This window comes from Semicossyphus pulcher, unplaced genomic scaffold (genome assembly GCF_022749685.1).
Source record: "Semicossyphus pulcher isolate SPU_LCO1_2020_fin unplaced genomic scaffold, fSemPul1.0.p SCAF_6, whole genome shotgun sequence".
NCBI lineage: Eukaryota > Metazoa > Chordata > Actinopteri > Labriformes > Labridae > Semicossyphus > Semicossyphus pulcher.
The window spans coordinates 32,659,483-32,676,579 of record NW_027211737.1 but is presented as its reverse complement, the minus strand read 5'-3'; the positions used below and the strand labels follow the sequence as shown (position 1 = coordinate 32,676,579).

Here is a 17,097-nt window from a genome sequence, read left to right as displayed (position 1 = left end):
AAAAAAATTACAAAATTCTATGTTGGTGCCAGTATGTTGTTTATGAAATCATGTATTGCATAAATAGATTGTAACCGTCAAATACACCTAGATTAGTTTTGAGCAATGAAACACAATAAATTATTTCTGTAACCTCCATGTTGTTTCCACATTACAACTTAAAGCTTGGGAACACACAGAAGTCAGAAGAACAACTTCTTAACTTCTCCACCCCAATCATACGAGGAGCCTTTGAATGAAGGGTAAAATAATAACGCACTGCTTAATAATATGGTCAATAAATAATTATACAATTCTGCACACATATAAGTTCTATATGAAACCAATAATCTTTTTTCTGTTAAAAATGTTAATGTTATAATATAACTAATGCTTCTGGATTTTATTTAACAAATAATAAAATAGGATCACAACTGTATTCATTTTGAAAAGAAGAAGAGAAGAAATACTGTATATTTGTGCTCTCAGACAAGAGCCTGTTTCCCTTGTTCACTTAAAGGAGCCGGCTCTTAGAGCCGACTCGTTCAGAATCAACACATCACTACTTGCTGTGACTTCCTCGCTCATCGGCAGCTACATTGTGTGGAAAGCAGCACGTTGTTGGCTTCTGCACGCTGAACTTTACGCCGAATTAACGTTCTCCTGCTCAGGGAGAAACCAGATTCAAAGCTACCAGCTATTTTCTCAGACGTCTGTAAGTTACCCCAGCTTGCGAAAACATGTCGGCCTCGGCGGCAAAAGTGAGTAAAAAGGAGCTGAATTCGAACCATGACGGAGCGGACGAAACCTCCGGTAAGGGGAATGGCGGCCTCCTGTTCACCGCCATTTTCACTTTCTTCTCTAACATAATTTGCATTGCCAAGGGGTGCAATATTGTTAATTTTTATTTTACGTATTGCTTTGATTTTGCTCAACGCCTCTGGGCCTTTCTTGAGTTTGACCACAGTGGTTGCTGCGTGTACTCACATTTCGATAACAGCAGCTAGCTTGCAAGCTAACGCGTTTATTAGCATGCCGCTACTCCAGCCCGCTGTTGTTCAGTGCAGACCGGTGCTGAGAGGCCATGTTAGCTAGCTGATTTAGCATTATCAGCGTGGCCAGCTATGTCGTTGACTTTTGAGTGAGAGGTCGTGTGCGACACTGAGGAAGCATTGTTCCGTGTGCTGTTGTTAAATTTCAGCAAATATGCCAATCTGTGTTCATACTGCAGTTTTGGTGTTCAAACACTGTTAAAGTTGTCCATTTAATTTGAGCATTAGCCGTTAGCCTGCTACTGTTGTTGTTGTAATGTTACCTAACGCTAGCTGACGACGTTGTGTTTAGTTACTGGTCAAAATGCATTTAATTCAATCTGCCACGCGATTATTTTAACTACATAATTATTATAATTAGGCTTCTGGATAAATGACTCGGCCGTATGATCAACGGTTTGATAGTTATGGGGTCAATTCTGGCATCTGTCCTGGCTCGGTGTCTCACGTTAACGCGGCTCTGTGTGTTCAGTCAGATGTCCCACATTTAAACCACGCGGCCTGTCGGCAGCAGCCGGCAGGAAACGGCGAGTGTCTGAGCCGCGAGAGCTGCAGCTATTGGCCGCTCATTTTACCTTAACCTCCGGGTACGCCCGGCTGTTATCTGCCAGATAACCTGACAAATAACGATATCTGTTATAAACTAACGATGGATTATCTGATTGAAGCGCTGAAAATAAAAACATCCCTTGTTTAGTAGTTTGAGGAATCACAGTTAGTTGCGGCTCTAAGTAACTCGCGTATTTTTTATTCTCTGTAATATTTTATTTAAATCACATAAAAATTATAGACCCCATTTTTGTTTTAACAATAATTGTTTAACTATTCTCCTTTACGTTGACTCTTGAGCTGCTGTAACAAGTGAATTCCTTGCCGGTGGTGGTCTAAAAAGTTTGTTTTCTTCATTTGCTTAGTTTTTATTGGTCTTAAATAGTTTCAAATGCTTCCTTTTTTAATTGATAATTGTCATGATAATAATAATATCCCTGTCCATGAATTCCTGGTCCCAGCACTGGCTGTTGATTGTTGACTAATCTTGTGTGTAATTAGTTCTTCATATTTATTAAAACGTATGTCTTTTTCTTTTGCAGAGAAAGAGCAGCAAGAAGCTATCGAACACATTGACGAAGTTCAAAATGAAATTGACAGGTAATTATAAAAACATTTATTTTGAATTAAAGATGTTGCACCTTTTTCTTGTCATGGCTTATCTCTGTCCTGGTGAAGATGCAACGATGTGATTAATGTATGTGTCTAAAAGGAAAGGAACTGAGTGCTGAAATCAGAATATTTTGTCCGCCTTTTCAATCAGCAGTTCAAAAGTGTTTTAAAATTTGGTTTGTGATGGCTTCCCCCCCCCTTCAGGTTGAACGAGCAAGCCAGTGAGGAGATCCTCAAAGTAGAACAGAAATACAACAAACTCCGTCAGCCATTCTTTCAGAAGAGGTCAGAACTGATCGCCAAAATCCCCAACTTCTGGGTCACCACGTTTGTCAACCATCCACAGGGTGAGCAATTCAGCTAAAGATTTTCATTGCAATAGTCTGTACAATAGTACAATTTTATAATGTTAAGAGAATGTATGTACTGATAGTTTTGTAGGGAACCCCACCTGTCCAGCCCCTTGAGGGTTTTCTGGGTTGTCTCCTTCTCTTAAAATGTATAACATTTCTTTATTTTTTGAATATGTGCTAAATAAATCAAAGTCTGGTCTTTGTGATCTGTTTCCTGCACAGTATCTGCCCTACTGGGAGAGGAAGATGAAGAAGCACTTCATTACCTGAGCCGAGTGGAGGTGACAGAGTTTGAAGACATCAAGTCAGGCTACAGAATAGATTTTGTAAGTATTTCAGTGTTGCGCACAAAAAGACCAATGAGGTGAATGTTTCTTGTTTTCTTACCTGGGTTCATTTTGTCTTCTAGTATTTTGACGAAAATCCGTACTTCGAAAACAAAGTACTTTCCAAAGAGTTCCATTTGAACGAGAGCGGAGACCCATCTTCAAAGTCGACGGAAATCAAATGGAAATCAGGAAAGGTATGTGCATCTTCGAGTTAGTTTGTCAGGATATTAAACTTAAAAAATTAAGACTTAAGGCATCTTTTATCAGTCACAACCAGTTGATCATGTTTTTTTCCAAATGTTTGCCTAAACGAGCTTTGAGTTTTTAGCCCCAAAAAACAGCTTGAAACCGCGTTATCTGACCCAACTTCAAAGCTTGCATATTTGAATTTTTGTTCAGTCAAGACATTTATTTCTGTGTGGTGGTAGGACCTGACCAAGCGCTCCAGCCAGACACAGAACAAAGCAGGAAGGAAGAGGCAACACGAAGAGCCAGAGAGCTTCTTCACTTGGTTCACCGATCACGCTGATGCCGGTGCTGATGAGCTCGGGGAGGTCATCAAGGACGATATCTGGCCAAACCCTCTGCAGTACTACCTGGTATGTTTACCACATGCTAAAGATCTTTCTGCTTGTGCCTTTTTTTCCCCCACAATCAGCAGAAACCTTTAGCTATCCTTTTAAATATTTAACCTCAGTTATTTATTCTATGTCTTGCTGATAAAATTGATCTGTCTCCCAGTGCAGGAAACTTTCTATTACATCTTGTAGAACCAAAAGCAAAACAAAAGTTCTAAAAGCGATCCTTCTCCACAGGTTCCTGATATGGATGACGAAGAGGGTGAAGGTGAGGACGACGAAGAGGACGAGGAGGGTCTGGAGGACATCGACGAGGAGGGGGATGAAGATGGAGAGGACGATGAAGAGGACGATGGAGAAGATGGAGAGGTATAGTGATAAAATCCATCAGCTGTTTTTCACGCTAGTTTTGTTTCAACAATCACTGACTGTCTGATTTTTCATTCAGGATGACGAAGGAGAAGACGACTAATAAATAACATCATCTACCCAGACCCTCAACCTTCTATTCCCTGTTTGGTTTTTCCACTCACGTTCGGGAGCAAAGGTTTTAATTTTTTTTTTTTTTTTTACTTTTTTTTTACTTTTTTTTTATTAAATCCGTGTGAGCTTCATTTTCCATTCTGAGGCCTCTTCACCTGTTGGTGCCATGTTATGTTCTCCTTTGACACATCTTAGGCCAATGGCACTTTGCTCTGAATTGTGAGTACCATCCCCAGAGTCATCTCAAAAATAATAATAAAAAATGTATAAAAATAGAATCAGCACGGCATCCTGAGTAGAATTTGATGACCATTCACACAGAATTCCTCCTGTTAAAGGTTGTGTGGTAAATTGACTAAAGCCATGGTGTAGTGACCCAGCGCTAGTTTACCTCTCAATATTTTTTTTTCACCCATATAATTTTGTTTTCTTTCAGTTGGGGTGTTGATCCCTTGAAAAAACTGTTTTATTTTTCCCCAATGTGGTTAACAAGTACCAGCTCATTCCTTTTGACTTGTAATGTTTAGGGGGAGGGGGGTGGGGTAAGCTGGGGAGGGGCAGGAGTATGTTGGTTATTGGGGAGAGTGGTTATTTTGACACCATTTCTATGGGACTTTTTTTTTTCATTGTATTGTTTTACAGATATCCATGAGATTTGAAATGACATTTTTAATAAAGAACAAAATGGAAAAAAAACAAGCTTGTAAATTTTGGCCCCCACTGCTTCATGGGTAAAATAATAAAAAGACCTGTTATCTCAGAATTTACATTTAATCCCACTTTCCTTTTCCGCTGGGGGGGAAGAAACTTTTAAATTTGGAGGTGTACAACTTGCTTTGTTACAATAATAAAACTTACTGTGTTTACACGTGTGGGAGTTTGGTGGGTGCATAGAATTTTTTTTCTCAAAAATAGATTATGGCAGCAGCAAAGGCAACTGGATTAATTGTACAGTCAAAAGTCCATCAGCTCACGAAGGATTTTGGAGTCATAAGAAGGCTTGAAGCAAAATCTTCACTCAGTAGACGATGGGTGATCAATGCCAAGAATGTTTGCTCCGACTCTTCAAATTTGGTCTTTGTGATTGTGTCTGGCCAGTCGCTGGGCTGGAAGGCCCAACCTGAAGTGAGAAACGGATATCAGTTATCTGAAACACAAATGGTGACTGGTGAGGAATGTTAAAAATGGGCAACAATGCTATATGTAACAAATTAAATACAGCTCAAAGTTGTCTGCCAGTATAGCATGAAAGATTCTTTTTTACAGCCATGTTTGAGACTTAAGAATTTTAATATGCCACTTACTTCTAACTTTGTAATTTCAACCCCTCACCAAGTTATTGCAGAAGGAATCAATTTAGAAATTAATATCAAATGTATCTTTCAGGAGATGTTTGACTTTACATTTAGGCTATTGCTTGCTGCATAACAGATTTAAAATACTAAATCATGACTATCAAAGTGTGGCATTTCTACTTTGACTTTTGGTCAGATTTAAAGTCTCAAATTCGAAATACTAAAAAATTAAAAGTTATTAATGGTGTCATATTTAAGACTTGTTATACAAAACCCTGACAGATTTTCTTACAAGATTTCAGAAGACAATAAACTTGACAAACACTTTTTGATTATTTATCTAAGTTATAAATTCTATTGGCATTACTTATAACATTCAGACGTAAGGATTAAATAAAGTATATGAGTTTGTATTGGTTTAATGACCACATGCTTCGTCCGTTTTCTATACACGATTACAGAAGTGACCAAAAACAGGGATGAAACTTCAAATTTTAAAATTAAAAAAATGTTTATTTCTCGGTTGTAAAGGGCTGTCTGCCACCGTATACTTAATATTGTTTTCCTAAAACTGCTCCCAGTAATTGATAACATTTTTGAAGATGCACACTGCATATTTGCTTCAGTACCCACCTAAATGAGTGGTACACCGCGGACAGGTGGCCACCGTCCATGAGAACCCCGGGAACCAGGAAAAGTGTTTATCTGCCGGCCAGTGCTGAGTAACGTCCGCTTTCCTGAACGTAATCACCTCAAACTGATGTCCGTGGGGGTTTTCGAACAGCTGGATGTTAACCCTTCGGCCTCCGAACAATGTGTCGTTTCGGCTGGAGAGCGCCAACCGGCTAAGCACGAAGTTGATGTCCCTCCCGTATGCCAGCTCGTGCCCGCATGCCCTGCACAGCAACAGGGCGGCGGGGCTGGTGCCCCCCTCCTCCGCCGCGGCAGCACACGCCTCACCGGGCTGGTATGCAGCAGGATGAAACAGGAGAACAAAGGAAATATAGTGCAGCATTAACCTCTCCAGCTGCTTTTTTAGCAGCCGCAGGTTCCATATGCATGTCATTGCTGCCTCGCACGCACATGTAAGGCTAAACACAAACTTGCTAGCTTAAACTCCTAGTAGTCGTGTTTTTAGAGTGCATCGATCAAACATCAATGAGAGACGTTTACCAGGTTCACCGCCTATGTATGATAACTCTGTAAATATATTTTAAAAACTTGGTTAACATTCAATTATATGGTATATGGCAAAGTTAGCGTTAGCTTGCTGTCCAGGCTAACTAACTCTGCATTCACGTGCTCCTCGGATGCTCGGAGGAGTGAACTCCACAAACTAAAAAGTTGTTTGTTCGATTACGTTGAGTTTACGAGTTTAAAGGTTTGAAGTCGTAATGTGGAAACAGCATGGAGGCTATAAAAAGAAAAATAATTATTTATTATTGCTTAGAACCAACTATGTCATTGTATTTGGACAGTAACTAACACTTACAACCAGTTGTCACTCTGGCCTGAAGAAGCCTTCACTCGAGTATTCCCAGTCTGAAACTACATTTTCCGATTATTCCAACATCACCTGAATGCAGTGTAATGTTCGGAAGTGCCAAGGGAAGAAACAGGAAATGCAGTCATCTCAACCATTTCGCACTCACGCAAATAACCCAGAACATTTAATCAGTTACATAAATGTTTAGTGGTTATTAACCATAGTAAAGAGCATCTATACAACCATTTATACATCCAATAACTATATGTGAACTGTGCACAAATATTTTTTGTGTAACCCACCGTCACAACCATTTTAGATTTCCTTTAGCTGTTTCATTAATTTATTTTAAAGACAGAGTGATAGTGAGAAATAAAAATAGGCAGTCTAAGTAAAAACCTAGCTGTTTGTAAAAAGACGGCCTTATAGGAGAGTTTAAAAAAAACTTAGCGTAGTCGTACATAACCCATTACTTTCAATGGTTACCACTGGCAACGCTTATCGAAAACTCGCCTCCACCAATCATAGAGAGGGATACTACAGACGAGCCAATCAGGGGGCTCGTCTGTAAATCCAAACCGTCTCCGCCACAGACAAAAGTCGAGATTTATCTTGGCAATAAGTAGCCTCAGCACGGTAATAATGAACTACTGTTTTGTAAATATTGTTTTTTAAGTGTCTTCGATGATCTTAAAGGCGGTCTAAATGTTGTTGTATCGTCTCGGAAAATGAAAACCCGGGATTCACCGCCGCCGGTCCATGTCCATGTACCGGAGACCACACCTGTACATGTTCATATGAGGAGGAGTCCCAACAGAACCCCACAGGTTAGTACACTAGTTTATTTAACTGGTATTCCTTACCATGGCCTTTACATTACTTTTCTAAAAGTTTTTACTTAAATGAATAAATAACGAAGATGTTTACGTTCTCATATGAGGTCTTCTGTGTTTTAAGTGTGGAATTCCTCCTTTTTTCTGCAGCATAGGACCAAAGATGCTCAGGTGAAGGCAGATGGAGGGAAGCCAAAGGTCAGGGCACCGTGGATTCCTCCAGGAAGGCTGTCCTGCAGAAGAGATGTGTGCTCAAATAAGTTTAATGCTCTTTATAATGTTCATCTCTTACTGCAATACTTCAAATTAGATCCACTTACTATTCCAGCAAATGCAAAGTTTTAGGAGAGGATGGGATATCTTTGCAGTGATTAAATTAACTAACAGAACGGCTGCATCAGAAGTAATAATCTCATTTAGTGGTCTGGTTACCAAAGTTCGCTTCTATCAGTTTAAAGCCGTCATGTGTTATTTTGTATTTACTCCCTTTTTTTTTTTAAAACAGCAACACACACTTCAGAAATATGAACCCTCTGAGAAACCTAGGAGTAAGACAGACAAACATGAGGGATAGAGAGTCACCAAACGTGTAAGAATATTGAAAATGAAAGATTAGATAGATAGATAGACTATTGATAGAGAGTTAGGCAACACTGAAAACTTAAAATACTCTTAAATACTCTTCTTTTCATTCAAGAAAACTTTTTTTTCCTGGCTCAATTTTAGAATTCAATTCATATATTTATTGTTTATTGTACAGCCCCGTATTTGAATCAAGTTCAACCTTTCGTAGGTGTGTTAACTGAAGTTCTTGTCCTCTATGATCAGAGAAGCAGACTACAGTCAGAAAGTGGAATCAGGCATCAGCGTGAGGAGGAGGATGAGCAGGAAGAAGAGATGGCTGCAGTATCCAAGCACCTCAGCATCCTGCTCAGAGAGCAAGAAAGCCTTTGTCTTTCAAAGAAGTAAGCTTAAGCATTTTTTATAGTTTGTTCAATAGGGACAGGGTATCTTAAAGAACCTCAATATAAAAACAAAGGATGGTACCATGACTGAGATAGCAAGAATGGACAATACATCCGTATTCCTGATACAGGTTATAAAAACAGAGACATTACAAACATAAATCAAAACATGTTCGATTTTTTTCCAGAACATCATAGTGATTTCTTTTTTTACACATGCTGGTACTTGATCTGTTTTTTCTTGCTTACAGGTCAGATTCAAAGGCTCAAACCAGAGAGTCAGCTCTGCTCCTGAGGGCGCTCGTAGAGGCAGAAATTGATGGTGTAGCAGTAGCCAATCAGCTGACAGCCCTGAAGGAAACTATAGACAGCTTCGCTAAGGTACTAAATTATAGTTTAGTAGGCTCAGTTGGTCAGGAGGGTGAAGGATGGATGCAGGATTGATAAATAAATGGAGTAAGACTGACTTTCCTTTACATGATTATTTTTTGTTTTTGTTTTTGATTTGTTTTTCAGGACAAGCGTTTATCAAAGTTGCATGCAGCTTCACTGAGACGGCAGCAGCAGCTGTTGTTAGAGAAGATTGCCATGTTTGACAGCACGAATCACAGCCTGCGAGAGCTCCTCAGAGAGTGGACTGAATACGAGGTGCAGGAAGTGGAAGAAAACTCAAGGAAAGCAATTTTTAATGTGTAAATAATTCTCTACTCACAATGATTTGCATATTCTGTTGTTGTGTCCACAGAGAGAATCGTTGGTGTGGTTAGAACAGAAAGATGTGATAAAGACGAGACTGGCCAACAGTGAAGCAGAAAACATTGTGAGTATTTATCACCTGGTCGTATGCAGTGCTTATTCATTCACTGTTATCATCAGTCAGCAGACTTCTGAGGAGTTTTTCTTCTCTTGCAGCATCTTTTAGCCAAACTCACCAACAAAGAGAAAGAGGCGTCTAAGCTGGCTGAACATTTGGACTTTGAAAAGGTCTGAAACACTGGTTATTAAAGTTAAAAGTATAGATGAATTCTGTTTTAGCTTCGGAAACAAAAGTTGATATCTCTCACAGTGTACATCTTTAAAGGTTCAAGCTTCCCCTTGTCGTTTCAGGACAAAGTGGAGACGACGGAGGAGCTTTCAAGGGTCCTGCAGTCAACCCGCGACCAACTGCAGTCTGAGCTGAGCAGAACAGAGGCTGAAAAGACTCGTCTGGCTGCTCAGATTCAGGTCTGTGAACATGAAATTCAATGGACTGTTCAAATCTCAGCAGCTGCACTTTTTTTGATAAAGGTAAAATGAGTTATATAAAAGCCTATGATGAAGAACAGTAGTGCTGCAAAATAAATCTCAACTAATATGACATCATTATAATTGTAAGTTTCCAGTGAAAATAAAAACTACAATCTGCAAAACTTCAAACCGCTCGTCCTGCTTTATCTGCAATTTGTCCACAACGTAGCTAAATAAAATACTGTTATCTTTTCTAACCCTCTTTCCTTGTCCTTGTGGCGCAGAAGATGCAGCAGAGCCATGAGGGGCAGCAGGAGGAGCTTCAGGCTCTGCAGGAGGAGCTGCAGACTCTGAGGCAGCAGAGAGAGGTGGAGGAGGAGGAACAGGGGCGGAAAGACCAGGAGGCGCTGGCCCTGCTGACCCAGCAGGCCGAACAAGCTGAAGAGACAGCCAGGCAGCTCACAGCAAAACTGCAGGAGAAGGTCTGAATTCAGAGTCATCACAAGTCCACAGAACAGGATGTCTGAGAATCATCAGGGTGGTGGGCAGTCGAGTGTCTTTGTGGTCCTGGTTCCTTAGATTAGACACAGAGCTGCATTTATTGTTTATGGTGGTGTCTGGTCCACACACCTGTCTATGCTCACTTTGAAAGCACATAAGAGCGGAGTTTGTTGCAGACAGTTTCCTGCTTGTTGGGTTTGTTTTACTTCACTGTAATCTTGTCTCTCACTTCCTGCCTCCTTTTGTCAGCGAGGTTTCATTATTTCATTCTTTTTTAAAGGAATCCCAGTTGGCTCAAACTCTGTCCACATCCAGTGACTGGTGCCTCCGACACTCTAAAGAAGCCGCCGCTAAAGGACAGCTGGAGGAGGAAATGTCTGCTCTCAGATTGTGAGTGTTGTTGTCAAATATCATGACTTGTTAATGTTAACGTTCAAATCATGACATTATTATGCACAACGCACGATGTTTAAAGCGATGATTATGACCTACACATTTGATTAAGAGAAGATAACAGAAATCTGTGGAGTAAATGTCCAACAAAACTAATAATCAATTTAATAACATTGAAGATATTTAAAATTTAATGTGGAAACTATAAACTAATTGGCATGTGATGAAAACATAATATAACCTGTTTAACATCCCTGCCTCCATCACAGTCAGGTGACTGAGCTGAACTCTGTGCTCCACTCAGTGGAGGAGAGGAGTCGGGCAGAGAGGGAGGAGCTCCGGGATCAGCTCCGTCGTCTCAGCGCGGAAAACGCCTCCAGCAAACTGGAAAACCAAAGACTCACGGTACGGCCAGACACATCAGCTGCAGATGAGAGATTTTACACGACTTCGACGAAATCAGAAGCACCTTATTTATACATGTTCAGCCCAATGTGGATGTTTATTGAAGACAAGTGTTGAGTGTTGGTTGTGTCTTTACTTTTTAACCAATAGAAGAGTAATTAATCCAGACAATATGTCCAAACACAGATCACATTAAGATACCAGGTCTGATTGTTGTTGTGCTTTTTTAGGACACATCTTAAGGATGAAGGAATTATCCTCCTCACCTATTAGTGTTTATTTTTTTAAAGTTACAGAAGACTGAACAGAAAGCAAAGAACCACAACATGTTCATGAATCCTCATCATGTAAATACTGTACAGGTCATTTTCTTGACAAAGTGTTACAGAAAATATTAGTTATTTATCTCCTTTTTTACAGCTTCTCAAGTTTCATTTCGATTAAAAGCGGCTGACAAATGTTGTATTTTAATGGCATTTATAATAAACAAACCTCATATTTAGGGTCAGATGACATCATCTGAGGAGAAGCTCGGAGGTCTGCAGTCTGAAGCCCGTCGGCTGAAATCTGCAATCAAAAAGCACGAAATCCTGGTGGAGAAATACAAGAAGAAGGTAACGTCGCACTCACACCTGCAAACACATGATGTCAACGTGTGTTAAACACCCAAATCATAAGATAAACTATAGACAAAGTGTTGAAGTGAACTGCAGTGACGCCAGACTTCTCTGTGCAGGTGCAGCAGGCTCGTCTGGAATCGGAGGAGTGCTGCCTGAAGCTGGAGGTGACGCAGAAGGAGGCGCGGGAGGTGAAGGTGAGCCTGGAGAGGGAGAAGGAGCAGCTGAGGAGGGAGCTGCTGACTCGGCTCAGAGAGCTGGAGACGCTCCCTGACAGACTGAGGAGGACCGAGCAGCAGCTCCGAGACGCCCAGCAGGAGGCCGACGCCCACGAGAGAAGGAACATGGAGCACAACTCGGCCCTCTCTGAAGTCCGACACAAGGTACCGGACAGCCTGAGAGATATAGTTAACCTCTGATAGTCTTAATTTGTTTCTTCCACAATGTTGAAACTAAACCTGTGCATGGGGAGGCAGGAATTTAAACCACTCGTCTGCTACTGTCTGTAGGATACCTATCACCCCTGTTATTTGTACCAGCCCTCTAATATCACAGGCTACAACAGGTCCTTGTGTTGAGTCATTTTTCTCTCTTCATTGTGCAGATTGAATGGATTCTGTTACAGTGATGCTTCTTTCAAAGGGACTCAGTGTTAACGTGTGCTTATTGATGTAATGCTGCGTGTTTGTCTGTGTGAGGTTTTCAAAGGAAGAGACGCTGTAATTGAAAAAGTCTTATGTTAGTTTTTTCTCAGGTTTCAACTGTGGCAGGAAACTGTCCTGTTAGCTGCCTAACTGAATTAAAAATGGAGCCAACTATACAGGATAAATGCATTGAGGTTGTCTTCCCCCCCCCCCCCCCCCCCCGTGTTTTTGAGGTATTTTGCATTTATTTAAAAGCATTGATATCATTCCTCCACAGGTGGAGCAGCAGGGGACTCAGCTGGAGACGTTTCAGCAGAGGAACCTGCTGCTGCAGGAGGAGAACAACGTGCTCAAAGAGAAAATTCACAACTTAGAGAGGTACACATACTTAAACAACTGAGTGTAATAAATAAATGTATAGATTCTTTACAGTAAAGGATAACATAATTATCAAAACACACGTCTGAACTGCAGCTGTTGATTTCTGTGCTGTGTGTTGTAGGAAGCTTGAGGACCTGAAGGGAGAAAACAAAGAGATGTCTCACGCTCTCTCCTCAAAGGAAGCCAGCGACCGCAGCGTTCAGCAGCAGCTGGAGGAGAAGACACTCGAGTGCAGCGTCGTGTCCCGGCAGCTGCAACAAACTGTGGATGACGCACAGAGACAGGTCTGAAAATATACGGACACCTACATCACATAACTTATCTCAGAAACACTGAACTAAACATTGCCTTTAATTTCTGATGATTGGAGGTTGGATGATTGGTTACTCCTCTTACAAGCCAACCACTGAAATTAGGCTTTTGTGACTATTCATACGGTGCATGGAGGTATAAATTAGGAAATTGCCAAGACCAAAATGGGCGCATACTGAAAATCAATCATTTATCGGTTTAGATGCCTCAACCTCAACAAATACTGAGCAGCAGACCTTAGACAACTTTCAGACTGCAAGTAAATTAAATCTGCATTTCGAAGAGCATAATTAACGCTCAATTTGAGCCACTTTCATATGTGTTCCTTCATCAGATAAAGGTCAAATTTTTTTGGCATACATTACACACTTGTATCACTATATCGACACTTTTTTTCCCTCCTGGCCTGCAGGTTGATGAAAGCATGCAGAGGGTTCTGGCCAAAGAGAGAGCGTCTCAGTCTAGAGCGTTGGACCTGCAGAGCCAGCTGAGCCGAACTAAGTCGGAGCAGAGTCAGCTGCAGAGAAGCAAAGAGGAGGTACAGCATGATGTCCATCAGCTTACACGTTTACACACTGTAACCTGAAAGTGGATATCAATATTTGTATTTAAAAAGAGTTGTTTTTGTGTTTGTGCTTCCCTTCAGATGGAGCGCCGTTTCAAGACTCAGCTGCAGAACATGAAGGACAGACTGGAGCAGTCAGACTCTACAAACCGCAGTCTGCAGAACTATGTGCAGTTTCTTAAAACCTCTTATGGAAACGTGTTTGGTGACTCTTTGCAGGCAAGCTGACTGCAAATTCCTGCAACAAGACCAGCATCCATCCATTCCCAAAGCATTGTCGTCGACCTGCAAGATTTTTGTATACTACTGCTCTTGACTTTATCGAGTATTATACTATCTATTAAACTTTTAAAAAATGAAATGCTTATACATTTGTTTCCTGAAATGTATTTTTAAATCCAAATACCACTTTTTTGAAGAAATTGATGAAATGGAGTTAGTTGATGTGGTTATCAAGTTTAAGAATAAGAAATCTACTGATTGTAATGATATTGACATGGCATAGTTAGAAAAATAATAATTTATAAAATACAATTTATTGAGTGAAAATGTTGTTTAATGACGAAAGTTCTCAGAGTGAAAGGTGTTTGTAACCTACAGACCAAAACCCAAATACATTCAGTTTATAAAGTTAGGAAAAATAACGCCAGTGATTGAAACCATAAATCAGAACCTTTGACAGTGTCAGAGCAGAGCTTCAGTGTGAGATGTACATCTTTGAACCTGTGCAGCACATTTTAGAGAAGACATGAACATATATTCAAACAGAAATTATTTTTTCAGAAGTAGAATTCGTTTTTGTTTTTTTTATTATTTCTTTTACTGTGGGAGGAAACCGAAGCGCTCGGAGTAAACCCACACCACACAGGAGCACACGCGGGCTCACGTGTACACCTGTGTGGCCCTGAAGGGACCTGAAGTAGGCCCCAGAAGACCTTTTCCACAGCTCAGGTGTTGACAACATGACAGCTGTGAAAAGGGTCTGTCCCACCCAACCACCCGTAGACCACCGATGACTAGTCCTTTAGCCACGTTTGAAGCAGGCAGTCAGAGGCTTGAAGAGGGACTTGAAGAACCTCTTGATGCTGCTGCTCTTCTTTGGTGAAAGGTGCTTTTTCAGAGTCTCGATGGCGCAGTTGTTCACCGACTCATCCTTTGCCAGCATGCCCAAACAAAGCTTCCCTTCATCAATCTTCTTGCGCAGGTCCTTGCGCACCGCCTTGCAGATCTTCTTCATTATTTTGGGAGCTAAATAAAAATCAATGTCAGAGCCCCTTATCTCTTTCAAGAGCATCTCCTTCAATGTCATTATGCTGGTTTTGTAAGCATCAAGGGACTGAACAGTCGGCAGATCTTTCATAACCTGCCTTACCAGCTCTGACACCATCATTTCACAGAAGATGTCATCCAACTGTTGGGCTGGGGGGGCTATAACGTCATGAACAGCTTCATCAGCTGGCTCAGACAACACGATTTTATATTCAGACTCCAGGGGACTTGAAGCTGCTGGCAGAGGGACAATAGCTTGTTCAATCTGCTCCAGGGCCATGCTCACAGGGTCCCTCCTTCTCTGGTGCTGTTGTGCCTGCTGATTTAGCCATTCCCACATCAGCTTCATAAAATGGTCCACTTCAGTGCGAATCTCAACACGAACTTTGACCTTTTTGTCTTTTCCAGGTTTCAGGTGATGGAGTAGTATACCACTCAGATGCTGAGCAAAGTCTTCATTCTGGCCGCTGGAAATGTCTTCGGCAATTGTCTTGTACAGGCAGGTCTCATCTGTACACATCGTTACATCCTGATCTTCTGCCTGCACAATCATGTCTTCCACCAGGCCGTCCACCCCATCTATTAACACCTTTGTTATTTTTTGGTCTTTACAGGGTTGGTCGCCGTGAAGCTTGCTCCTGAATTTTGTCATAATGCTCAGGATTGACTCCCGGGCAAATTTGCGCAAATAGAGGGCCTTGATTTTACTTGCCACCCTTTCCCTGATTGATTGTTTGATTGGTTTAGGCTGTGATTTGATTTCCTCATCAGCAGTGCCAACCATCTCTTGCTCGTCATTCGTTACGATCTCAACAATCTCAAACGATGTCCGTTCTGTGTCCTGAGAAGATCTGGACTGAAGCAGGTCGAATTCTTCACTGTCAAAGCGAGCAATATTACTCGTCTGTTCCTCCAGGATTATCTTCACTGCTTTGACAGACGACATGAACTCGATTGTAACAGACTGAGCTCTATATGGTTCCTCTTCTTGCAGGGGAGTGACGGGGGTCTGGGGTGCCTCACCTTCCTCCCCCTCCTGCTCAGTGCACTGTCCTAATGTTGAGGTAGATTCATGTTGCTGAGCCTTGTTTTTAGCCCAGCAACCTGAAAACTTTGACACACAGCTTTTAAGGATTTTCCCGACATGTTGAACTAATTTGCGTCTAATGGGGAAAGGCTTGCCTCCCTCGTTCTTCTTTGTGCTGTTTCCACCACTTTGGGAGAGCTCCTTGTTTACTTTCTCCATTATTTCTGTGACCATGAGTTCTGTCACCTCCTTTGCCACAGGGCAGCAGATGTTACCTTTTACACCCACCACCTCAGCCATGGTCTGTGCAATGGTGTCACCCATGTCACCCACACACTCTTGGACCTGCTTTTCAGAGAGAACCAAGCTCTTCTGTGATCCTTTAGATCCAGAAGAGATTTTGGAGGATTTGGATGGCACGGCGCTCTCCTCCATCAAGTCTCCCTTGAAGATCTCGCTCATGAGATATTTAGACATATTGTCAATTATATCTAAACACATGTCCGTTAAGATATTTTTTGTTTCTTGGTCCACAGACCCTCCCTCCAGATTGTCCCATTGTGCCGCTTTCAGTCGGTCCAAAAACATGCGGACACTTGGACGAATTCTCTCCCTTGTGGCTAGTATATAGCTTTCATCCATGTTCTTCATTGTTCTTGTGGTATTCATTGTTCCGGTTGTTTGTTGTCGCTGTGTTTCTCTTTGGGAAGGTGAAAGTGTTAAATGTTTTGAAATGCCTGACATACAGTTAAGTCAATGTGTGTAAACTTGGTCCTGTTGAGCAAAACGATTCAAATTTTTGGGTCCTACTTATAACCCTGCTCGGATGTCTGGCTTTGATCATTCTGGCTTTCATCCTCTGATGATGTCATGAAAGACCTGCTTGTGAAATCTCGGTCACTTGGTGACTGTGACATCACTGTGACATCACGGTCATTTGGTGACTGTGACATCACGGTCATTTGGTGACTGTGACATCACTGTGACATCACGGTCATTTGGTGACTGTGACATCACGGTCATTTGGTGACTGTGACATCACAGTAAATGGATTTACATTACCATGGATTTATTGTCATGTTAAAATGTATTTAATTTACTTGTAGACACTTAAAATACACACTTTCAAATACAGTTCATGCAGTGTAATGTCTGCACAGTTCACTCCCTATCAATTGATGTTCTCGTGAGTCGGACGGCAACATTGTTTCCCTGGTCAAGAATTGTCCCATTTGGACACTA

The 17,097-nt window shown here is 41.3% G+C and overlaps 2 protein-coding genes across 2 annotated transcripts; both read left to right on the top strand.

Annotated features, from left to right (window-relative positions):
- Positions 1 to 564: 564 nt before the first annotated feature.
- LOC138610101 (protein SET) lies at positions 565 to 4,803 on the top strand. The gene is made up of 8 exons (XM_069682793.1): positions 565 to 792; positions 2,123 to 2,180; positions 2,397 to 2,539; positions 2,768 to 2,871; positions 2,955 to 3,068; positions 3,303 to 3,473; positions 3,690 to 3,821; positions 3,901 to 4,803. Exons 1-8 carry the CDS (start codon positions 720 to 722, stop codon positions 3,922 to 3,924), a joined length of 819 nt encoding a protein of 272 aa, XP_069538894.1. The 5' UTR covers positions 565 to 719; the 3' UTR covers positions 3,925 to 4,803.
- Positions 4,804 to 6,713: 1,910 nt separating this feature from the next.
- On the top strand, positions 6,714 to 13,946 carry LOC138610099 (outer dense fiber protein 2-like). The gene is made up of 17 exons (XM_069682792.1): positions 6,714 to 7,543; positions 7,700 to 7,795; positions 8,378 to 8,514; positions 8,766 to 8,895; positions 9,031 to 9,162; positions 9,260 to 9,334; positions 9,427 to 9,498; positions 9,622 to 9,738; positions 10,026 to 10,223; positions 10,523 to 10,632; positions 10,905 to 11,040; positions 11,544 to 11,654; positions 11,777 to 12,040; positions 12,579 to 12,679; positions 12,804 to 12,966; positions 13,407 to 13,532; positions 13,641 to 13,946. The coding sequence occupies exons 1-17, from the start codon at positions 7,445 to 7,447 to the stop codon at positions 13,785 to 13,787; spliced, it is 2,214 nt and encodes a 737-aa protein (XP_069538893.1). The 5' UTR covers positions 6,714 to 7,444; the 3' UTR covers positions 13,788 to 13,946.
- The last annotated feature ends 3,151 nt before the right edge of the window (positions 13,947 to 17,097 follow it).